The sequence below is a fragment of the Urocitellus parryii genome, chromosome 5 (genome assembly GCF_045843805.1).
Source record: "Urocitellus parryii isolate mUroPar1 chromosome 5, mUroPar1.hap1, whole genome shotgun sequence".
Taxonomy (NCBI): domain Eukaryota; kingdom Metazoa; phylum Chordata; class Mammalia; order Rodentia; family Sciuridae; genus Urocitellus; species Urocitellus parryii.
In genome coordinates, this window is record NC_135535.1 from 21,959,447 (window position 1) to 21,985,021 (window position 25,575).

Genomic DNA, 25,575 nt, shown 5'->3' on the forward strand with positions numbered 1-25,575 from the left:
GGAGGAACCCGGAGGCGGGGAGGCGCGACGAAGGAGCGAGGATGGCCGGGAGAGGGATGGAGCTGGCTTCTGGGCGTTGCCCGGTCTGTAAGGGGGCGAGGCTTCCCAAGAAGTGGAGGCCGGCCACGTCCCGCTCGCGTGGGTGAACAGCCTCCCCGCCGTAGCGGTCCTCAGGGCGTCCAGACATGTCCGAGGTGAAGAGTAGGAAGAAGCCGGGGCCTAAGGGAGCCCCTGCAGAGCCCGTGAAACTGGGTGAGGGCAGGAAGAGCCCCGAGGCCCAAGGGAGCGGCTGGGCGGACCCGAGGACCGGCCTGAGCCTGCTGTCGCTGGGGACGTGCTTAGGCCTGGCCTGGTAAGTGGTCGCGGGCCGCTGGCGCCCAACCAGCGTCGCCCCGCTCTTCCAGGTCACGGTCCCGTCCTGCGTCGCCTGGCTTCACATCCCGCTAACCTTGCATCCCCCGGCCTGCGGCTTCTGTTCTCTGCCTCCATCGCAGAGGAAGGATACGGCCCAACTTTGTTCTTTCTTTCTCTCATTCCTTGTAACTCATTTTTCTTCCGGGCTAGAAACGTGCCCCTCTTCCCTCAACTGGAATTGAGCCTAAAATTTGGGAACCAGTCAGCCATTTGTTAAGCGTTGCAGGTTCAGCCACGCTTCTGCTACACGTCAGAAGCTTTCACGTTTTTATAAACCGTTATCCGCGATAGATTGACCCCATCCCAGCTGTCCCTAAAATACCTGATGGAAACATTTGCAACTTTAAAGAAAGTTCAACAGACATTAATGCTAATGGCAAAATTTGGACGGTTTCTCGTTTCCATCAATGTACATACGTTTGAATATAAAACCTAAGTTACAGATTTGACCGTAACTGTGAAGCTGCAAAATTTCTGTGTAGTACTTGTGTTTACTTAGGTGTAAACATTTGTAGTTTTTAAGCCAAACAAATAATGATATACTGGTGTCATTGGGGAAAATAAATATTAGAAATAACCTTTAAACTAGTTGTTTTATTTTCCCAAGATAATCTGTTTCATTTTATAACAACACTGACACTTTAATAGAATTTTCCTCCATTTTTCACAACCTTCCAAAGTGATAGAAGTCTAGAAGAAACCCCAGACCTTTAATCTAGACTTTTTTTTTTTTTTTTTTTTGGTACTGGGGTTTGAACGCAGGGTGCTTAACTACTGAGCTACATCCCCAACTCTTTTTTTATGTTTTACTTTTTTATTCTTTTTAGTTTTACAACTACATTCTGGTAGTTGTAAATGATGTGGACACACTGGTTGTGTATTCATATATGAACATAGGAAAGTTATGTCCGATTAAGTCTACTGTCAACAAATTATAAGTTGCTTCTATATCCCATATCCCCTCCATTCCCTTTGTCCCTGTTTGTCTAATCCAGGGAACTTCTATTCCTCCCCCACCCCCATCTTGGTTTTTTTGTTTTCTCTTTTTGTGTGTGTGGAGGGGGAACGGGTGCTGGGGATTGAACCCAGGGCCTTGTGCATGCAAGGCAAGCACTCTACCAACTGAGTTATATCCTCAGCCCCGCCATCCATCATGTTTTATTTTGAGACACGGTCTCTCTAAATTGCTTAGGGCCTCCCTAAATTGCTGAGGCTAGCTTCAAACCTGCAGTCCTCCTGCCTCGGCCTCCCAAGTCACTGGGATTACAGGCCTGCGCCACCATGCCTAGCTGCCATTCAATAATTTGATTATGTCTTGGGGGAAAACTTAATAGAAAACTAAACTTTAAAACTTGAAAAGCTGATGCTTCATCTAAGGAATTTGCTATGAGGGATTTTTGTTTTTATTGTAGAAAGACAAAAACATGTTACATTCATTTGAAAGATTTCATCTGAGCTATGACTTTGAAAAATAATTTTTTTTAGTACTGAATCAATTATTTTTAGGATTAGAGGTGTATCTCAGTGATAGAGCACTTGTCAGCATGTTTGAGGCCCTGAGTTCCATGCCTAGCACCATTAAAAGAAAAAAAAAAAAAAAAAGGTTGTTTTTAAATGGACAGAATCCGGGCTGGGATTGTGGCTCAAGCGGTAGCGCGCTCGCCTAGTGTGCGTGCGGCGCGGGTTCCATCCTCAGCACCACAAACAAACGAAGATGTTGTGTCCGCAGAGAACTAAGAAAAAATAAATAAATATTAAAATTCTCTCTCTCTCTGTCCCCCTCTCTTTCTCACTCTCTTTAAAAAAAAAAAATGGACAGAATCTACAACTGTACTAAAATAGTTGACTCTAAGTTGCTCCTGAGAAATCTTTTGCCACAAGAATTGAGTATATACATTTAGTTTGCTATTTATAGCAAAATATTCGTGGTAAATTTGGGGATGAAATTTTATCCTGGTTAGACATTTGCAAACATTCTCCAAATAAAAGAGCAAACATTTGCCATTTCTTAAATACTTTCAAAGCACAGAATTATAACAAAGTAGTTGAAATCTTTACCATTAGAACACATACTTTAGCTTCAAAAACTCAATCTACCAAATCCTTATTAAATGGTAACTTAACTGACACTATTCAGTTGTTAAAATATAACAGTGAATATGTGTACCTATAAACACTGCTTATGCATCCTCTCACACTTTGTCTCACTGAGAAAGTCTGAACCCTTGTGCCCCAGGAAGATTTCAAGGCATCACAATATATGAGTATCTTCAGATCTTAGTCTTTGGGTCCTTGTTTGAAAAATAAACAGAAATAATACATAACAAACTTAAAAGTGTGTTGTTTTCCTATCTTCTCTCTGCTAAATAAAATCCTGATACATCATCATACATCAACTTGATAATAAATACTGGAGCGGCCCAAGACATGAATTCAGTGTCAGTTTGCATATCTCATTTCTAAAAGAAAATTTTCAGATAAAATAATTGAAGAGATTCTGCTTTCAGAAAATTAAAAAGGAAGTTACTAAACAAGACAAAACCTTTTACACAAGGATATTTAGTTACCTAGAAATTCAGTCAACTGGAGCTATAATCCTAGCAATTTACAAAGATAAGGCAGGAGGATCACAAGTTTGAGGGCAGCCTCAGCAACTTAGCAAGACACTGTCTCAATTTTTTTTTTTTTTTTTTGGTACCGGGTTTAAACTCAGGGACACTTGACCACTGAGGCACATCTCCAGCCCTATTTTGTATTTTATTTAGACACAAGGTCTCACTGAGTTGCTTTGCACCTCGCCTTTGCTGAGGTTGGCTTTGAACTCATGATCCTCCTTCCTCAGCCTTCTGAGCCACAGGCGTGCTCCATCATTCCTGGCTTCCAATTTTTAAAAAAGAAAGAAAAGGGGCTGTGGACATAGTGCAGTGATAAAGTTTTAATCACCAGTACAAAAAAATAATGTTTTTTAATTCCATTGTGAAGATTTTAATTTTCTTCTGGAAATTTCAACAAATTATAAGTTGCTTTTATAAAAGATTTTCATGACATTATAATTGTGTAAAAGAATTCAAAAGCTCTCTAAACAATATTTAGGGTTTTCTTCTTCCTTTATCGTCCAGTATAACTTTGTCTATATACTCTTGGCTAACTTTTTCTAGATCTTTTGCTATTATTGTTATTAGAGTTTTATCTTTAAAACAGGATTGTACTTTAAACATGAAATATGTTCAGTGTTTTTCTAAATATTGGGTTCTGTGCTAAAAATGAAGCTGTAGATGGTATGAAATATAGGGTTAAGTATGTACCAACCCTGCTAGTGACACTAGAAATTTTTTGCAGAAGGTTTATAATACCTTCCTTTAGTCATTTGCCTCTGTCATTATTAAGTTGAAATGAGAGCCAAAGGAAATCCTGTATTTACATCTTCAATCAACTGTCTCTACCTCCTACAATTCTGAAGGAGCCATACAGAGGCAGTAGACCATTAGGGCTACAGAGCCCTAAATCTATATGAGGTCTCTGTAGATTGCAATGGTTTATGATAGAATGAAGAAGATTCCTTTTGGAAGGCCTACACTAAATTTAGCCAATTAACCTTTGTCCTACATTTAACATTTTCAGGGCCTTACCTATGTGATAGCAAGAAGAGATCCCAAAGTAGGATAAGAGAATGATGCTCCTTTAGTAACCTGTAAGTGGTCTAATCCATCTGTTCTATACTTCATTTACCATAGCTCCAACCCAAATTATGCTTAATGTTCAAAGGAGACAGGGATAGGACTAGCTGACAAGTACAGGTAAACAGAAGGTAATCTGCTCCTTTATAAACCATAGACACATAGGCAGGATGGAAAAACAGTTGTACAAAATAGTCAAAAAGAAAGGGCCAATGTACTTAAATAGAATAGCTGATGTGTTAAACTCTAGGTATTATTCTATGAACTTTTATAAATATTAACCTGTTTAATCCCTGTAATAACCCTTTGAGGTATTACCCTTGCTTTATAGATGAAGAAATGAGCAAAAGTTGTTTAATTTGTCCAAGGTGGTTACTATAGCTAATAAGTGGTAGAGCCAAGATGGTCCAGCTACATACTTAACCTGTATATGTACCCTTCCTTTGATACTAATACAAAATAAGACCAGACTCTAGAAATAGAGATCCCCCAAATCCAGAATTAGTCATTTTCTTCCTTTCACTAGAAGCTCTACCACTCAGCAGACCCTAATTGTTGGTCTTTCACACTCACCTAAAAGATTAGAAATGGTTCTGTTAGAATATGCCTCTGACTCATGAAAAGAAAATGAAGCACCTTGGGCTCAAATCTGGATGCCAGATTGAAAAAAACTTGGTTTTTCAAAACTGAAGCATCCCTCTCGTAGGTACTTTCTTGACTAGAAAATCAGTCATTCTCTTCCTTAATTTTAAGTGAATTAATGTTGATCAAGCATTTAGAATAGTGTGGCACATTTAAATGGAAATAAAATGTATTATAATGTATTATGCCTTATCAACACCATGCAGACCACTTTTCATTTTTTCATTAGTATCAATAAGTCAACTTTTTGCATGTTTTTATATGCACTATTCATATGTAGCAAGGTTGAATCTTGTACTTTTTTACTTTTGTGAAAGGTTAAACATAAGAGGAGAAAAACCTTACAAGTTAACATCAGAAATGATATCTCTACTGATGTGTCAGTTTTCTTCAAGTGTTTACTTAATGCTTGAATTTGAAAAGTCCAGAGACAGACAACATTAAAATATTTGATAAAATTGAAAATCCTGTAATGCATTTTTATAGTGAGTCAACTTTGATTCAGTCTTTTTTATAATGATTTTACTCTGAATAAACTCGCTGATCTGTACAATCAATCCATGAAGTAATACTATGGAGTATGGATGATAAAACTAGCCCCTAAAATTAGCTTTTACTTCTTTAGGCTGACCTCAACCAAACCTATACTGAGGGTTGGGTGGGTATCTTAAAATTCAAGAATGAGAAGTGGATAAAAAATTTCGTCTGGGGCTGGAGTTATAACTCAGTGGTGGAGTGCTTGCCTAACACATGTGAGGCACATGTTTATTTTCATGTGGTACTGAAGTTCAATCCTCAGTACCACATGAAAATAAATAAATATAATAAAGGCATTGTGTCCATCTACACAATATATATATATATATTTTTTTTAATTTGTCTACCCATCCATATTTGAAAAGTATGAACCTAGCCAGGCCTGGTGTTGCATACCTATAATCCCAGCTGCTTGGGAAGCTGAGCCAGGAAAATCACAAATTCAAGCCCAACCTTGGCAACTTAGTGGACTGCTTAAAAAATAAATAAAAAGGCTTGAGGATGTAGCTTATTCATAGGGTACCCCTGGATTCAACACCCAGTACCCAAAAAAAAGAAAAGAAAAGAAATTAGGAAATGAAGGCTTTCTAATAGCCAGAAGTTTTGTTTAAAATTCATGTTGACACACAGGAGAATCTGTGCTAATTATATAACCTGAAATTATACTAAGTATCTCTTGACAGACATTAATCTGTACCATCAAAAGAAATTTCAATGGGGCAAGGTAGTGCATGCTGTAATCCTAGGTTCTCTCAAGACTGAGGGAGGAGGATTTCGAGTTCAAAGCTAGCCTCAGCAAAAGTGAGGCACTAAGCAACTCAATGAGACTCTGTCTCTAAATAAAATACAAAATAGGGCTGGGGATATGGCTCAGTGGCTGAGTGCCCCTGAGTTCAATCCCTGGTACCCCAAGAAAAGAAAAATTTCATCCAACATTCTGTTGGTTTAAAAAGCCAAAAAAAAAAAAACAGAAGAATCCATTTTAACTTTAACAACTGAGAAGTCTAAAGATATCATTTATGAGTTCAAAACACCATTGCCTTTGTAAGAATACCCAAGTCAGCTACACTTTAAAAAAAAAAAAAAGTCTTTTACCTCTCTTTGAAGTCTTTGAAATCTTTAAGTGTTTTTAAGTTAAGTTCATTTCAATGGAAATGAATTTACAAAACATGGTCAATTAGTAGTCCTCATGCTGTGCATTCAGATCACCTCTGAAGCTGTTTAAATTTTCAATGTTCACATCATATATACTAGACCAATTAAATCAGAATCTCTGCAGGTGAGGCCCAGGTATAAGATTTGTTAAAGCTGCCAGGTGATTCCAAGATACAGGGGAGCTTTTGAACCACTCTTCTAGGTACTGTTACTTAAGTGCTTCACTTGGTTCTGCTCCATTGCTTTTTTTTTTCTCCCTCTCTTGGTACCAGAGATTGAACTTAGGGTGCTTAACCCCTAAAGATTGGGATACCTTTTTTATTCTTCTACCTTTGTTTGATGAAGAATATATTCCAACTTTATTATTGTTTTTATTTTGGTTTGGTTTGGGTATTGGGGATTTAACCCAGGGGTGCTTTACCACAGAGTCACTTCCCCAGCCCTTCTTACTTTTTGAGTCAGGGCCTCACTAAGTTGCTGAGGCTAGCATTGAACTTACAATCCTCTTGCCTCAGCCTCCTGGGTCACTGTGATTTCAAGCATACACCACTGTGCCAGGCTCATTATTGTTTTAATCTTATGATCAAACTCAGGGCCTCTCACATGCCAGGCAAACTATCTACCACTGAATTACACCTCTAAGTCCTATTATTCTCATCTTTTCTGTTGTTACCATGGATTAAACCCAGAGGAACTTTACCTCTGAGCTACATTCCCAGTCATTTTTATTTTTTCACATAAAAACTATTACAGGTATGTGCCACTAGGCCCACTTCAGTTCTATTTTAGAATGATATCTGAACTGCTCTACATGAGTTGTATTGTAGAGTATAATCAATTGTAGGGTTTATATACCTGCATTACATATGTATTTCACCTTGACAGTGGCTTCCTTTCATTTTCATGCCTCTTCTATTATTTTGCATCTTCTTTGAGAGAGAGAGAATTTTTTATTTATTGTTTCAGTTTTCGGCAGACACAACATCTTTTTATGTGGTACTGAGGATCGAACCCGGGCTGCACGCATGCCAGGCGAGCGCGCTACCGCTTGAGCCACATCCCCAGCCTGTATTTTGCACCTTCTAATCACAATTACCTCTCTCTCTTCCAAATCATGATTTTTGCTTTTCATGAGTCTATTCTTCTACATTTTAGCTTTTAAGTACTTTTTATAGATAATCTTTGTTTTTCCTACATTTTTTGTTTCTCCTGTAAAAACACTTTCTAGGTAAGTGTCCTAATATGGCTTTGAGAAAAATAGTTTAGATCAAAGAGCTTGTTCTAAATAGTTTACCATGACTTTCTCCAAAATGTTTCCTGTTTGTACATACATCTATTACAGATATCACACTGTCTTACTGGGCTGTGAAATGTAAACAAGGACAGAGTTTACTCTTGTCAAGAGTTAAAGCAGTACCTATCACATAGTATTTATCTGCATGTTATAAATGAAATAAACTGACAAAAATTACAGCTTGCTACCAGAGTTTATGTTCTTACCAGAAGTGGGTATAATACTTCTTTGAAATTCAAATTTAAATGAATATGAATAGGGCCATAGTGACTTTTTTTCTTTTAATCTTTCCCAGGTTTGTATTTCAACAGTCAGAAAAATTTGCAGAGGTAGAAAACAAATACCAGTTACTGAAAATGGAAAGCAAGGAGTTCCAAGGACTTCAAAGTGAAATCAGTTTAATTTCAGAAAAGGTAATTATTAATTTATTTGGGGAGACTTTCCCATTTTACTTCTCTTCTAGCCTTCCTTTATGCCAGCTCAGAACTTCTTTCTTCCTGCCTGTTAAACTGTTACTATTTCAACTCACTGATCTTCCTACCTCTTGACATTCTTCCTCTGATCCAATTTGGATTTATATTGCACCTTAAAAGGACATGGATTTTTATATATAACAATGTCTACTGTTGAAAAAGACCAGTATGCATTTGCAAAGCCCTGGGTTCGATCATCACCACTGCAAAAAAATAAATTTAAAAAATTTAAAACTTAAAAAAAGTAAAAAACTGATAGGTTCATATTGATATGATGTTAATTTTTTCAAGTGTCAGGTTACCCGAGCAATGAAAACATGGTTGAGCTTTACATATAAAATTAGAATATGAGTAGCACTTATAGATCATCTATCATTTTCTTTCCACATTTTAAGAATGTATGTATATGCATATAAAAATAACAGGTCTGTCAGAAAAAAAAAATAACTAGCCTAAACATAAGTTTTGATTCTATAGCCGGAGTTCTAATGAAAATTAAAATAACACCTTGTAGGGGCTGGGGCTGTAGCTCAGTGGTAGAGTGCTTGCCTGGCATGTGTGGGGCCCTGGGTTCAATCCTGAGCACCACAAAAAGATAAAGATGTTTCTTCAAATTGCAAATGATTTCCAGCAGATGCATTATTTACTGTGATTCTTAGAAATATGAAACCATCTTGTCACTCCCACATCTCTCAGAAGAGGATCCACTGTGATCATGTGGGCTGTATCTGGCTAGCAGTGACCAAGCTATCACTGGGAAACACATTTGTTCATCTATCCATCACTAAACCTTTACTCATGTTATCAGCGTGTGGTTGGCACCAGGGTGGTAAAGATGTTAATATAGACAGACATGATGGAGGGTCTAATTCCCTACTGCCTCATGAGAAAGATGAGCACATAATGCCCCAGAAGAAAAAAGTCATGAATGAAAATTGAGTGATTTATGCATGCCAGAGGATTCCATGGAAAAGGTGAGCATAATGGGCTTCTGGGAAGAAACTGAAAAGGACTTGGTATTTTGACATACGGCTCAAATTGGAATCTGGTTATAAGCACTCTGGAATACTGAAAGAAAAATTTCAGGTACTAGAATTCATATATTTAACTAAAAGCTATTGAAAATAAATTTTGAACAAAGCCAGATTTCCTTTTTAAATAAAATATTTTGGTGACAAAAAATTTTTGAAATATTTTAAAAATATCATCATTGAATCCAAGAAGTATTCAGTCTTTTTATAGTTCTTTTCTAGGAGTATTTTAATAATAGCTGCCTTTTCCCAAAGCTGGCCCTAAAAGTCAGCATAATGCAGTAGGAGGGAAAAACAACTAGAGGTGGGCTCTCATCACCATTCGGTTACTTGGAACAAATTACTTGAACTTCCCTTGGCCTCTATTCAACATTCATTATGTGAGAAATAACAGGATGAGATATATATGCAAACTGTTTAAAAACTTTCAGCTACAAATAATGGTAAGGTATTGGCTGTTTTCAAAAAAGTGAAAAACTATTAGAATATATTGGCAGCCATAAATGCTAGTTACTGTGATGTATTAGTTTTCATTCGCTGTGACAAAATACCTGAGAAAATCAACTTACAAGAAGAAAGATTTATTTTGACTCATGACTTTGAAGGTTTCAGTCCATGGTGGACTGATTCCATTGTTTCTGAGCCAGTGGTAATGTTGTAGTTCACTGTGGTGGAAGGTGTGGAAGGAGCAAAGCTGCTCACATCCGAGCATCTGGGAAGGAGAAAGAGGAAGAGTGAGGAAGGGGCTAAGAACAATATATAGTCACCCAGGACTTGCTGCCTGCAAAGACCCACTCCCTCTAACTGGTTCCACCTCCTGCAGTTTCCACCACCTCCCAATAGCCTGGTAAGTTATGAATTCATCAGTAATTAATCCTCTGATAATATCAGAGCCCTCATGATCCAATCACTTTCCAAAAGTCCCACCTCTGAACATTGCTGCAAGCCTTTAACACATGAGCCAAACTATACCATTATAGTGTATCAGTCATTTAATAATTTGCAAATTAAAGCTTGAGATTATTATACTGAAAAATAGATTGTTTACTTGGGCTATATTGCCTCAAGATTACAGTGATGTTCTGATGAACAGCTTACACAGGAAATCATCTTAGATTAAGATGCTCAGTTCTTCAAAATACTGCTAATTACCAACATACAAGTATATCTCAGAATTGGTTTTTAAAGGAATTTGTATTATGGCTACATGAGTGCATTAAAATAGTTTTTAAAAAACATTTCAGAGTGGTCTTATCTTATTAGTTAGTATTATTATTGCACATTGTTCCCACCTGTCACTTGGAAATACTATAGGTTTTGAATGGGATGAGCCCAAAAGGCTTTTATAAAGTCTGCCCTTCTTCCTAGGCATCAACAAATGTGTTTTATGTTCTCTGAGAAATGGGGACTACAAAAAAACACAAGACATGTATCTCTTCCTGAAAGGTCTTTAGAACTTTCAGATCTTCTTTATCTAATTTATCAGTCTACTAATGAGTCAGACTTCAGAGTCACTTTTAAACCTTTCTTTATTGTACTCCTGACTTATTTCTCCTCTACAATCTTTTGCTCCTTGGGTTACTTCTGTCACAGTGAGATAGGTGAGCTCTCAGACAAAGAAAAAAAGAAACCTTTACTAGATTAGAGACCCAAATCTAGGAGCATGACCAGCTATACTTGTGTCTAGTGAGATGATCAAAACTTCCAGCGTATGATTGCACCAGATCAATTAGAACAAAAGCATAATCAATTTAAATTTTAAATATCACTAGATTCAAGGACCTGGGGCTGGGGATGTGGCTCAAGCGGTAGCGCGCTCGCCTGGCGTGCGTGCGGCCCGGGTTCGATCCTCAGCACCACATACCAACAAAGATGTTGTGTCTGCCGAGAACTAAAAAATAAATATTAAAAAAAAAAACAAACTCTCTCTCTCTCTCTCTCTCTCTCTCTCTCTCTCTCTCTCTCTCTCTCCTCTCTCACTCTCTCTTTAAAAAAAAAAAAAAGGACCTATACAATGTACCCACAAATGATTTATAGCTAAACTGCTTAAATTGGAAAAAACATTCTGAATGCCAAATATCAAATGATTGACATGGGATTTGATTTTCACAAAAGCGTACCTGGGAATCTGCAAGAAAGTACTACATATAGTCAGAGAGCTCAACTCTGGGTGTATTACTCTTCTTCTTGCCTCATGAGAAAGATGAGCATATAATGCCCCAGAAGAAAAAAGCCATGAAAACAAGGGGCATCCACACCCTGCCTTTGGGATATATCTATCTTTGCTTTACTGTCTTTTATAAATGCATTGTCAATTCTTTTCAGTGGAGTAAGTCAAGAGCCCACCTGGGCCAAGTTGAGGTCTCACTGCACCCTTGGAAGGACCTCCTCATACCCCTATTTGGTGACAGTGACACTAATCATAGCCCATTCTGATTTGTTGTTAATTTCTTTGTCTCCCTTACTCCTTGTAGAGCAAACACTGCATCTTTTATTGCTATTTTTTTAGCACCTAGAAATGAAACTAGCTCATAGAAGACGCTGGATAGATCTTATTGAGACTATAGAATATATAATACAGAAGATCCATAATACTTTCCCCCTATCAAATTTGAAATCAGGAACTATGCTGTGTTTATATTTTATAAAATTTCTAGCACTAGCTCTGGCACAGAGTGAACATTCAAAAATTTTGAACTATACTTTGGAAAGTACATTAATAGATGCTACAATAATTCCCACTCTCAGGCTTATGGCTATGGACGTTTCTTTAGAAGCTTAAGACTCCAGGTGTGGTGGCTGAAGCCTCTTATCCCAGCAACTCGGAATGCCGAGGCAGGAGTATTGCAAATTCAAGGCCAGCCTGGGCAACTTAAACTTAGCAAGGCCCTGTCTCAAAATAAAAGGGCATACTCAGTAGTAGAGCACCCTGGGTTCAATCTCAGTACTACCCCCCCCTCCAAAAAAAAAGAAAGTATTAGGAAGCATCAACAAAGAAAGGTATTATTGTACCATACTGTGCATAGTAGTTTTTTAAAAATTTAAGTGATAGTAGTGTGTTGGATTATTTAGAGAGGAAATGACTGGAAGCAGATATTTAGATAATACTTCTTTTATAATATATCTTTTCTTGATCTTTGAAGTCTGGGTTGAGTCTCCACCTAGGTGCTTCCATAGATGGAAAATCACTGTTATAATGCAGATAAATGCATTTTTCCCCAGTTAAACTAAACTGCTTAAAGGCAGAACTGTGTTATGTCTTTAACACAATTCTACAAACATTTGATATATTAATGATCATTTCTAGGCATTTCTATAATCTATGAAGTTATTATCTATGTGAATATAGACTTAATTAAGACCAGGACTGGTCTTCATAGTCCAGATATATATGAAGAGGTGTAGCAGGAGCTTAATATCAGTTGCTGATACTTACAACACTTTATCATTTGTGACTTGTCTCACTAAACTTTATTTATTTATTTATTTTTGCATTACGATTCTTTATCACTAAACTTTTTTTTAAATTCATATTTGCTTTGTGAGATCTGATTCTAGTACCTTATGCATAAAAGGTTGGCCAAGAAAAATTTTTTTCAAGCAGAAACTCTTCCAGAATCATAGATTTTAGGGAAAATAACATATTTTTACACTAAATTGCAATTTCTAAAAAAATCAAATAACCATTAACATGACATCTTAACTAACTCCATTTGAGTGAAAAAGAGGACAGTGTGATACACTTCAGACTTTCTTTTTACATTATGTTTCTCTTGAATATGTTTCCATGGCAAAGCACAAATATCTAGGATTATAGCACCAAGTATGGTGGCAGCTCAGGAGGCTGAGGCAGGAAGATCACAAGTTCAAAGCCAACCTCAGCAATTTAGCAAGGCCCTAAGCAACTCAGTGAGACCCTGTCTCTAAATAAAACACAAAAAAGGCCTGGGGATGTGGTACTGGGTTTAATCCCCAGTACCAAAAAACAAAAAAACGTAGGATTATAAATTTAGGTTTATATTTTTGTGGCAAAGGGCTAATCTGTATTTATTTGTTAAAACAACCATGAAAGTAATAAATGTTTGTCTGTTTGATTCTGACATACTTGAATATTTTAGTCATGAATATTTTAGTCAGAATTTGAACTTGGCATTTATTATGCTCCTAATAGTTAAAAGTATATGTCTCTAATATAAAAAGTATTAAGTAGCCTTGGGAATTGTTTTGTGTTACAAATGCAGCTTGAGTCTACTGAAAGTATCCTGCAGGAAGCTACATCATCCATGTCTTTGATGACCCAGTTTGAACAGGAAGTATCCGGCCTCCAAAGATTCATGCATGACATTCAAAACAGTGAAGAGATGCTCACTCAAAAGATGCAAAAGCTTAATGAGAAATTCCAAAATATTACAGATTTCTGGAAGAGAAGCCTAGCAGAAATGAATGATAATACAGACATTTTCAAATCAGAAGCAAAACATATACATTCTCAAGTTACTGTCCAAATTAACTCAGCTGAGCAAGAAATAAAATTACTCACTGAACGGCTAAAAGAGTTGGAAGATAGCACACTACGAAATATTAGAACAGTAAAAAGACAAGAAGAAGAGGATCTTCTGAGAGTAGAAGAGCAGCTTAGCTCTGATACAAAAACAGTTGAGAAGTTAGAAGAGGAACAGCATGCTCTCCTTGCCAGAGATGAAGATCTGACTAATAAACTTTCCAGCTATGAACCCAAAGTTGAAGAATGCAAGACTCATTTGCCAACAATTGAAAGTGCTGTTCTCTCTGTTCTCAGAGTCTCTCAGGATCTGATAGGAACAGAAAAGAAAATGGAAGACCTCACTATGCAGATGTTTAATATGGAAGATGATATGTTGAAAGCTGTATCTGAAATAATGGAGATGCAGAAAACCCTTGAAGGACTTCAGTATGATAATAGCCTCTTAAAGATGCAAAATGAACTGAATGTTCTGAAAGGAAAAGTTCATGATATTATAACATATTCCAGTACAAGAGAAAAGGGAACTTTAGAAGAATATAAGCTAGAAAATAAAGGAATCGATGATTTTTAAAAAAATCACTGCATGTATTCTGATGAATCATTCAACTATGCATAAATCAATTAGTTCCGTGGTTTTTGAGTTATAGTGTTATGCCTCACTTTATTGGAAAAATGAGAAGTCCACACAATGGATTTATCCACATAATCAAAGCTTACCTTTTTAAGGTCTAAACCTCACTTTAACCATTTTAAATATAATTAAATATAATTAATTCTAAAGTTTATATTTATCTGTCTTTAAGGTGATATACTCAGTTTTTTAAATGTTTTCCCATTAGTTGATGAACATCAATATGAATTTCACCTATTATATTGGATCCAAATATTTTGCTATATCTGGGTACTATTGAAGAATTTTTACAATTCACTGAATGACCCAAATTTGCTATTTTTCAAACCTGTGTTTTCCTTACATCTTTTCCATCACCTGATCTTGCTCAGGTTGGGTAGTAACAAGTCTGCCTCAGTCAGTTCTTCACTTTCCTATGTTAATTCACTGCAGGCTAAGAGTCCAGACAGTCAAGTCCATAGGAATTTTGTAGGGGCTGGGGATAAAGCTCAGTTGCTAGAGTGGTTGCCTCACATGAGGCCCTGGGTTCAAACCCCAGCACCACAAAAAGGAAAAAGAAAAGGAGGAATTTTATCTAAAATAAAGGATAATGTGCCTGAAGATGAGCCTGGGACTTTTCTGTGAATTAATATGCACTCTCTGAAAACTATAAAACCTAGGAAATATTTTACTTTTTGTTAAGGTTCTAAACTATGTTACAAATACTTGCAAGAATTTTTAAATTGAATAAATTCTTACTTAAGGCCTTTCTTATTACTTGTGTATGCTTCAAAGTATGAACTTACAGAATATCTTTGTATACTAGATTTTTTTAAGGTTCTGTGTTAGACTCTTGAGTTTGCTAGATACCTGATCTCCAAATAAATTGGTCTAGTTACAATAAAAATACCCATTAAGCCTGTGGTTTATTTTAAGTGGCAACATAATGATAAATAATGATAATTATGATGACTAAAAGTATGTCATTAAGGATTCCCCAAACTTTTGGGACTAAATTTATTTTACTTATTGACTTTATTTTATCTAAAATTATTTAATGTAGCCAATTACATCATATATTTGCATTGGAAGTTCTGTTCTTATTTCTTTTTGCCAGTAACTATCTCAGTTTTATAGTACAGTTTCAGTGGAATTAGAAATAGTTTTATTATATAATTAGTTTTATTATATAATTTTGCAAGTTTTTGGAAAAATACCTAACAAGTTCTCCATTGGAGTTAAGAAGTCCTGTGGTAGACAGACATTGAGTTATATAAACAAACATCTGTGTGCACTGACAAATTTGTGTTTGTATGCTTTTTTTTAAATGCCAATAAACAAGATTATAAAGTTAGCTGGAACATCATTGTTTCTGACCTCTATACTTTAGGGATAGATGTGATTCCCCGCACCCTCCCCCCACACACTTGGTATTGAACCCATTGGCAGTCTACCACTGAGCTTCATCCCCAGCCTTCTTTTGAGTCAGTGTTTCACTCAATTGCTGAGGCTGGCCTTGAATCCACGGTCCTCCTGCCTCAGCCTCCTAGTTGCCATCACTTCCAGCTGATCTCTTGTGCTCTTCATTTTTAATTAATTGTATGTGTGCCATCACTTCCAGATGATCTCTTCTCTTGTGCTCTTCATTTTTAAGTAATTTTTGCCTATCACCAGATTTGATTCAACTTTACTATGTACTTGTACATACCATATAGTAAGAGTTACTGAAACCTAAGGTGGGCACCATGCTCTATGATAACACAAGGGGAATGAAAACCACTTCTACAAGCATTACATAAAAAACTACTGAAGGGCTGGGGGTGGAGCTCAGTGGCAGAGTGCTTGCCTTGCATGTATGAGGCACTGGGTTCCTCAGCACCACATAAAAATAAACAAATAAAAGCATGCTGTCCATCTACAACTACAAAAAAATTAAAAAAAAAAAAAACTAAAGTGGGGGGGCTGGCGTGGTGGCTCAGTGGTAGCGCGCTCACCTAGCAAGCGTGAGGCCCTGGGTTCGACCCTCAGTACCACATACAAACAAAGGTATCGTGTCCAACTTCAACTAAAAAATAAATATAAAAAAAAAAAAAAAAAAAAAGGGGCTGGGGATGTGGCTCAAGCGGTAGCGCGCTCGCCTGGCATGCGTGCGGCCCGGGCTCGATCCTCAGCACCACATACAAACAAAGATGTTGTGTCTGCCGAAAACTACAAAATAAATATTAAAAAATTCTCTCTCTCTCTCTCTCTCTCTCTCTCTCTCTCTCTCTTTCTCATCTCATCTCTCTCTCTCTAAAAAAAAAAAAACAACTAAAGTGGGGCTGGGGTTGTGGCTCAGTGGTAGAGCATTTGCCTGGCATGTGTGAGGCCCTAGGTTCAATCCTTAGCACCACATATAAATAAAAATAAATAAATAAAGGTATTGTATCCATCTACAACTAAAAAAATTTTTTTTTAATTTAAAAAACTATTGAAGTGTGTGTGTTCCTTTCCGAAGATTTTCCTATTCAAAATATTGCTATTGGATTTAGATATACTTAATTTATCTTTGTTTCTTTTGTTCATGTAGTTAACACAAATATTTGAAATTTCTTAAACTCCCATTTACCAAACATTAAATTCAATCCTTCCTTAAAGGAAAATTGCCAATATTCGAAGATACATTTTTGTATATTTGTAATGGATAATAAACTTTATTATCAATTAACTTATTATAGTCATGAGTCCATTTTTTAAGTTTTTAGCACAAACCAAAGCTTTAAAAAAATACCTAATTTTTTTGTTATCTTTTGAGTATAAAGTTTAAAAATACATTTTTATAAGTGTTTTCTTAAATTTTGCCTAATGACAAGCTGTTGACTAGGTGTACTTTTATATTTTATAATGAAAAATGTTGGTTTAATCTCAGCCTAATTGGAGTCCTCTGAATAACCTATAATCTTGACCAAAGTTTGATCTATGTCATTATTCAGTAATGATACTATAAATTCACCATAAACACTAAAAACAACTCTTATTTCTTTACAAGCTTATCTTATTCAGGTGACAAAAGCTCTGCAAATTTTCCCAGGGTCTATTTGTTTCAATTCAGCTATGAGCTATTAATAGTTAATTAAATCAACTATTGATTAATTTAATTGATTAATTTAATTCTCTCCCAGCTAAGAGAAAAGGATAAAATTAACATTTTGTGTGCCAAACATTTTTAGGAGATTCATATACATCATCATCATCATCAGAATTATATTGAGTGCCTGCTATGATGTGCTATGCTAAGAACTTTACACGTATTACCACTTTTCCTCACTATAGGTTTGTAATTATTACACCCATTTACAAACAAGGAAATTGAGGATCAGCAAAATTAGATTATCACTGCAAGTTCTGTCCAACTCCAGAGGCTGAGGACCTCCTATCATATGATACAACTAGGGAAGGAAAAAAAAATCACAAGAAAACTACTGTCAGTAGAACTATGAAAAAGCAGTAATTCAGACAAACATGTTTGTTCTCTACTATGTTGCCATTAACTAGACTATAAGCTCTTCAAAAGCTCTAACAATTGTTTGGACTTCAGGCATAAGAAGGAGGTATCTTAATTTGAGTAATGCTAGTAAGCTACATTTACTCTACCAGAGTAAATATGTTAGTAAATGATAACCTAGTAATAAAACAAATGAAAGTAAGTCAGCTACTCCTTTTACCCTTGAGAGACTGTGTTTTAGCAAATACACTGTTTAGCAAAAACAGTTTTGCAATCACTACTTGATTTCTTTCCTGCCTGTGGCTACTTCTTATATACCCACAATAATATTTTCACAAACTAACTTCTCTACTTAAAAAAATTTAAAAATTAACACTTTAGGCTACCTTCACCACCTATAGTTAATGTAGTATAAAGCTATTGAGAAAATTTTCAAAATACATTTTGAACCAAAACATACTTGATGGGACAAGGAGGGAGAGTTGCTACCTTGAATTAATTCTCTGCTCCATTTCATCAGTTCATTACGATTCTTTTACAGCTATATAACTGCTTCTTTTTAAAGATGCCATCAAAATACTATCTGAACATATATATTGTGGTTTTATTTCCATTAAATAAAACTATATTAACCAAAATAATTTCAAAAAATGTTTGCAGAGTAAGCCAAATACAATTTAAGGAAGATAACCTATTAAAAAACACATTGAAGAAATACACATTTTAAAAAAATTTTTTTATATCTTTAAACTACATCTTACTTTGTAAAAATGTTTTTCAGCCTGAATATTTGCTTTTCTATTCTTTGTTTTCTTTTGAGTTTTCAATAATCTATTTATTGACATTCTGCTTCCCAAACTAAACTACAAACTCCCCAAAACAGAGTTTGTCCTTGATTATACCACCACATCCTATAACAGTAACATTGTTGAATCCAACTACTTTACTATTAGTAGATTGCTATCAATAGTCTCCTACTTTAAAATATAATGCTTTCATAGAACAAGCTGTCAGTTAAATGAAAAGTCAAACAATTGATATACATGACAAATGAGGTTCCCTTTCCAGAGTAATCACAGTGTATATATCTGTCTTTGGGCATCAAAATTGATGATCTATTTCTAGCATTTTGCATTTGTTCTTTACTTCATAGTTCAGTACATAGTCTACAGGCTTAGTTAATCTTCTAATTGATGCCATTATAGTTTCACCTGACAATTCACATCCTTGCTTTAATTTCAGTTTTGTATATTTATGAGAACTACCTATCTTATGATCAAAATTTAATTTTCTCTTTCTCTTCATTTTATAAACTGATATCACAGTGCAATAAAATTTCAAATATTCAAACTACAGTAAAATATTCAACTTCCCCAATAGTGCTGTAGAGACATATTTAGACACAAAGAGATTATATCAAACTAAAAATCTACAGCCAGCAAAGATACCGATCAACAGAATGAAGAGACAACCTGAAGAATGAAAGAGAATATTTGAAAACCATATGTCTGATAAGGGATTCATATCCAAAATATATAAGGAACTCAAGCAACTCAGTAGCAGAAAACAACTCTTTTTAAAAATGGGCAATGGTCCTAAATAAAGATCTATCAAGACATAAATGATCAACAGGTATAATGAAAAAATTTTCAACATCACTAATACCAGGAAAATGAAAAAAGCTACAATGAGATAACATCTCATACCTATAAAAATGTTTACTATCTAAAAGAAAAAAAGGTATTGGCAAAATGTGGAGAAAAAGAAACACTTTTAGACTCTCGGTGAGAATTTGAATTAGTACACCTATAGGAAAAACATTATGGAAGTTCCTCAGAAAATTAAAAAATAAAACTGCCATATGATGGAAACATTCACTTCTAGGTATGTATCCAAAGAAAATGAAGCCAATAGTAAAAGAGAAAATATATGCATCCCCATGTTCTTTGAAGCAGCATTTTCAATAGCCAATTTATGGAATCAAAATAAGTGTCCGTCAGTGGATGAACAATAAACAAAATGTATATATACACAATGCAATACTATTCAGACTTTAAAAAGAAGATCATTGTCATTTGCAACAGCATGAATAAATCTGGAAGGCATTATGCTGAAAAAAATAAACTAGACACAGAAACACAAATACTACACGGTATAGCATGGTGACTATACTTAATAAATAACATATTATTTACTTGAAAATGGCTAGTAGAGTGTATCTCAAATGTTCTCACCACAAGTGGAGGGAAAAAGTGAAGTGAGGAATATGATCATTAACATGATTTCAGTGTTTACATATTTCAAGACATCACATTGTACTCCATAAATATATACAATTTTATCAATTAAACCTTAGTAAAGCAGAAAAAAGGGCTTAGCCTGGTGGCAGGCACCTATAGTCCCTACTTGGGAAACTAAAGCAGCAGGATCCCTTGGTCCCAAGAATTTGAGACCAACCTTGGCAACATAATGAAACCTCATCTCAAAAATGAAACAGTGCATGCCTGTAATCCCAGCAGCATGGGTGGCTGAGGCAGGAGGATCGTGAGTTCAAAGCCAGCCTCAGGAAAAGCAAGGCATTTTAAGCAACTCAATGAGGCCCTGTCTCTAAATAAAAATACTAAATAGGGCTGGGAATGTGGCTTACTGGTCAAGCGCCCCAGAGTTCAATCCCTGGTACCAATAAATAAATAAAGTAAAATAACTTCCTTTAACCCAGTTTAAACATTATGTAATACATATATGTATCAAGCATTACATGGTACCTCATTAACTGTACACCTTTTATGTTGTCAGTTAAAAATTTAAAAAGTAGAAAGTTTTAAAAACAAAACATACACAGACACACATCCAAAAAAAAAAAAACTTGGATAAAAAGAGAAGCTCTTTTGCCTTTTCTCACCCCCCAAATATACCAAATTTCATCTGAAAGAGATTTTTTCCCTTCTCTAGAAATAGTAAATACTTCACTATCTCATTTAGGGTATTTTAGTTGCTATATAGAGAATCAATGGTATGAAAGTAGTAACTCAGAAAATGTAACATCCAGTAACATTTTATGAAATTTCCTGAATGTTTTCCTTCTTATTCATTAGTAATAAATTGTTCTAAAAGCTCTTACTTTTGAAGCCATCTTTTACCAAATGCTTTCCCAAAGAGCAGAAAAATTATAAATATAGCACGTAAAATTAAGTTGAATTTTAAATTTTGAGGCTTTAATGAATTTAATCATTGTGGTGTTATATTTTCTTATAGTGTCAGAAATGTGAAGCTCTTGTGGAAAAACTGAAGTCGTTTCAAATAATTGTACATCTAAAGCATCTAGAGGAAGAAATTTTTGCAGTGAAATCTTGGTCCAGCAAGATGACTGAAAAACAAGATATACTGAATAACAATTTGACAACTCTTTCTCAAGAAATTACAAAACTAGACCAAAGTACAACTTCCATGGCAAAAGATGTTGGTCTCAAGATTACAACTGTAAAAACAGATATACGACGTATTTCAGGTTTAGTAACTGATGTAACATCCTTGACAGAGTCTGTGCAAGAACTGGAAGCTAAATTAGAAAAAGTAGACAAAAATACAGTGAAAAACATAGGTGATCTTCTCTCAAGTAGTATTGATCGAACAGCAACACTTCGAAAGATAGCATCTGAAAATTCTCAAAGAATTAACTCAGTTAAGAAGACGTTAACTGAGTTAAAGAGTGATTTCAACAAGCACACAGATAGATTTTTAAGCTTAGAAAGTGACAGAGCTAAAGTTATGAAGACAGTGACTTTTGCAAATGATCTAAAACCAAAGATATATAACCTAAAGAAGGACTTTTCCCGGTTGGAGCCATTGGTAAATGATTTAACACTACGCATTGGGAGATTGGTTACTGACTTATTACAGAGAGAGAAAGAAATTGCTTTTTTAAATGAAAAAATATCTAACTTAACTATGGTCCAAGCTGAGATTAAGGATATTAAAGATGAAATAACACATATTTCTGATATGGATGTTTAACATTGTTTAGCTTAGACTGAGATAATCATTTTTTAAAAATGGGACCTCTTTTATGTTGGGATGAAAACCAGTTTGTATTTTATTCTATTTTTCCCAGTAATAAGTTTTTTTTTGAGGGGGGTTCCCAAGATTGAATTCAGGGGCATTCCTCCACTGAGCCTTATCTCTATCCCTATTTTGTGTTTTATTAGAGACAGTGTCTCACTGGATTGCTTAGCACTTCTTTAAATTGCTGAGGCTGGCTTTGAACTTTGAACTTTGAAATCCTCCTGCCTCAGCCTACAGAACCAACGGGATTACAGGCATCCGCCACCACACCCAGCCTAATTTTTTAAACAGACTGAAATTTGAATTTCCCAAACATGCTGAAACATAAACCTGCACCTTTATATAGCAACAACCTTATCCATCACCCTGGCCTACATACTCTTAAACACACATGACCTTATACTAGTGGGGGAAAAGGAGAATCAGCTGGTCTAGCACTGGGAAATCTGGGCAAGGCAGAATCTGAATCCCTACTTATCTCATTGACTGATAGGAAACACAGTGTGTTATAGTTTAAATATGAGGTGTCCCTCAATCATGTGAGACATTACTAGAACATTCAGAGGTGAAATGGTTTTAACTCACTGCTAGGTATTAACTGGATGTTAACTATAGGAAGATAAGGTGTGCTTAGAGAGGTGGGTCACCAGAGGCAGGTGTGTATTTTATTCCTGGTGAGGAAAGCTGTCTTTATTTGCTTCTAGATTGTCACATCCTGAGTTTTCCTATGCCATACTGTTCTACCAGGTTATTTTGCCTCACCTCGCCCAGACCAATGGAGTTCGCCTTCTTTGGACTATGATCTTGGAAACCATGAGCCCTAAATAAATTTGCTCTCTAAAATTGTTCTTGTCAGGTGTTTTGGTCACAGCAACAGAAAAGCTGAATTAAAGGGCTGGGGATATAACTCAGTTGGTAGAATTTATGCACAAGGCCATGGGTTCAATCCCTAGCACCACAAAAAGGAGAAAAAAAAAAAACTGCCTAAAATAGTGTGGTTGGGACCCTAACTGAATAACTATCCCAGCAAGGTATAGTGGCCCACGCCTATAATCCCAGTGACTGGAGAGGCTGAGGCAGGAGGATCATAAGTTTGAAGGAAAGCCTGGGCAATGTAGTAACCCTGTCTCAAAAAAAAATAGCTCAGTGGCACAGCAGTCCTGGGTTGAGTCCAAGTATGGGGGTTATGGGATAGGGGAGGGGACTACTACTCAGGGTTCAGGACTGTAGCATTCATTATCCAGTTAGAGAAACTCAAAGGAATAGCCAAGGAGCTACAGGAAAAGAATCAGCTAAGTAAATCTTTTTTTTTTTCTGTTAATTTTTTTCAGGTGTAGATGGACCTAATACCTTTATTTTATTTATTTTATTTTTGTATGTGTTGCCGAGGATCAAACCCAGTGCCACACACATGCTAGGCAAGCGCTTTGCCACTGAGCCACAGTCCTGGCCCCAGATAAGTAAATCTTTCTGGGTCTTTCATGGCTTTGAGAAACTATGGAAAGAAACAGTAGTGTCAGTCTATTTGGGCTGCTATATAATACATAGCAAAAATTGGACAGATGCTTTCTGCCCCCAGGGGGTCCCTCCCTGTAGCAGCAGAACAAGTGCTTCTCCAGCATCGCAGTACGCAGTACCCATGGCTATCTTCGAGGAGGTGAGCATGTTGGGCTTTGAGGAGTTCAATCAGGCTGTGGAACAGCACCTCGGCAAGACCATTTTGCCTACTTTACAGGTTCTAAGGACACCAAAGGGAAAAGCTGGTGTCCCAAATGTGTGCAGGCAGAACCAGTCATTTGAGAGGGGCTGAAAGCATATTAGTGTAGAATATGTGTTCATCCACTGCCAAGTAGGAGAAAAAGTCTTATTGGAAAGATCCAAATAATGACTTAAGAAAACAACTGAAAGTAATTGCAGTGCCTACGCTACTTAAATGTGGAACCTTCAAAAACTGGTATAATCTGAGTGTTTTCAGGCCAACCTTGTGGTGATGCTGTTCTCTGAAGATTAAAATTTAATGATGGCAATTGTGTTTTGATTTCCTAGTTTGGTCTAGTATAAAAGAAACTACATATTTTAATTCATTGTAGCAATAAGTATATGATGATGTAAAAATTAGCCATGTCTAAACAATAAAGAATGCTTTTTTAAAAAAAAAATGGACAGCCTATAAACAATGTTAAGTTACTCCTCACTGGCAGATTCTCTATCTGGTGAGGGCTTTTTGGTTCATACAGTTCTCCTAGTTATGTACATGGCAGTTCTTTGAGGCCAATTTTATAAGGGCACTTACCTCACTCATGAGGGCTTTTTCATCATCATCAATTCCCAAATGCCTCTCCTCTTAATACCTTGCTGTTGGTTAAATAGGTTTCAACTCATGGATTTTGGATAGATACATTCAGAACACAGAAAATAGGTTACCTAAAACAGGATAGAAGGGGCTAAGCCGTAGAGCACTCACCTAGCATGTGTGAGGCCCTGGGTTCGATCCTCAGCACCACATAAAAATAAAATAAAGATGTTGTGTCCACCGAACACTAAAAAATAAATATTAAAAAAATTCTCTTAGAAAAAAGAGAGAGAGGGTAGAAGGTGGCATCTAGGAGGGGTCAGGGAAGGGATGGGTGTGGATCACAGGGGCCTTGCCAAGCCTGGACAAAGACTGCCTCAAGGTAACACAGCTGATATGTGGTAGTGATGTGAACAGGAGTAGCTAAAGCCTCTACAGAAGGAAGTTCTAACATTTCATACATCATAGGCAATTCCAATCATAAATTCTAGAAAATGAAAATCTAGTAACAGAAAGTGGTTGTCTAGTTTACTAGGATTCTCCAGAGAAACAAAACCAATAGGAGATGATATATGCATAGAGATACATTTTTGGAATTGGCTCACACAAATAAGAGATCAAGTTGTCCCATAACCTGACCTGCCACCTGTAAGCTGGAGAACCAGGAAAGCCAGTTGTGTAATTGGATCTGAGTTCAAAGGACTGAGAACTGAGAGAGCTGATGGTGTATATGCTCAAGAGCAGGAGAAAATGGATATCCCAGGAAAATTCACCCTCTGCCTTTCCATTCCACTCAGGACCTTAATAGATGAGATCATGCCCACCCACATTAGTGAGAGTCATCTTTATTCAATAGGCCAATTGAAATGCTAATAATCTCTTCTGGAAACACCCTCAGAGATATATCCAGAAATAACATTTACAAGTTTCCTGGGCATCCCCCTTACTTAGCTCAGTCAAACTGACACAAAAAAATAACCATTGCACCTGGGATAGAGTTGAAGGGAAGTTAAGATTACAAAGAGGTACAAAGAAATTTTGAATGTTTATCATCCTCATCATTATGATGGTTTTATTGGTAGATACATGCATCAAAACTCACCAGATTGTACAATTTAAAAATGTGCAATTTAGGGCTGGGGCTCAGTGGTAGCCCACTTGCCTGGCATGTGTGAGGAACTGGATTTGGTTCTCAGCTCGACATATAAATAAATAAAATAAAGGTCTATCAACAACAACAAATGTGTAGTTTAGGACTGGGGCTGTAGCTCAGTGGTACAGTCTTGCACATGTGAGGCACGGCATTCAAACCTCAGCACCACATAAAAATAAAGAGATTGTGTCCATCTACAACTAAAAAAATATTAAAAAAAAAAATTGCAGCTTATCAGGGCATGGT

At 36.2% G+C, this 25,575-nt stretch overlaps 1 protein-coding gene and 1 pseudogene across 2 annotated transcripts; both read left to right on the forward strand.

Annotated features, from left to right (window-relative positions):
• Positions 1–42: 42 nt before the first annotated feature.
• Positions 43–22,777, forward strand: Ikbip (IKBKB interacting protein). Of its 2 annotated transcripts, none has more exons than XM_026397465.2 (3): positions 43–352; positions 8,015–8,132; positions 21,077–22,777. In XM_026397465.2, exons 1-3 carry the CDS (start codon positions 186–188, stop codon positions 21,833–21,835), a joined length of 1,044 nt encoding a protein of 347 aa, XP_026253250.1. In that variant the 5' UTR covers positions 43–185; the 3' UTR covers positions 21,836–22,777. The 2 variants fall into 2 exon arrangements, with proteins under 2 accessions (XP_026253250.1, XP_026253241.1); XM_026397456.2 differs by lacking the exon at positions 21,077–22,777 and adding an exon at positions 13,465–15,532.
• Positions 22,778–23,238: 461 nt separating this feature from the next.
• Positions 23,239–23,894, forward strand: LOC113189941 (thioredoxin domain-containing protein 17 pseudogene; annotated as a pseudogene).
• The last annotated feature ends 1,681 nt before the right edge of the window (positions 23,895–25,575 follow it).

What these genes read in the sequence shown, in the direction of transcription:
- Ikbip (XM_026397456.2), top strand. Translation starts at nt 186, where the DNA reads ATGTCCGAGGTGAAGAGTAGGAAGAAGCCGGGGCCTAAGGGAGCCCCT. An exon ending in ACGTGCTTAGGCCTGGCCTG is followed by an intron (nt 353 to 8,014) that starts GTAAGTGGTCGC and finishes AATCTTTCCCAG; the next exon opens with GTTTGTATTTCAACAGTCAG. An exon ending in TCAGTTTAATTTCAGAAAAG is followed by an intron (nt 8,133 to 13,464) that starts GTAATTATTAAT and finishes TTACAAATGCAG; the next exon opens with CTTGAGTCTACTGAAAGTAT.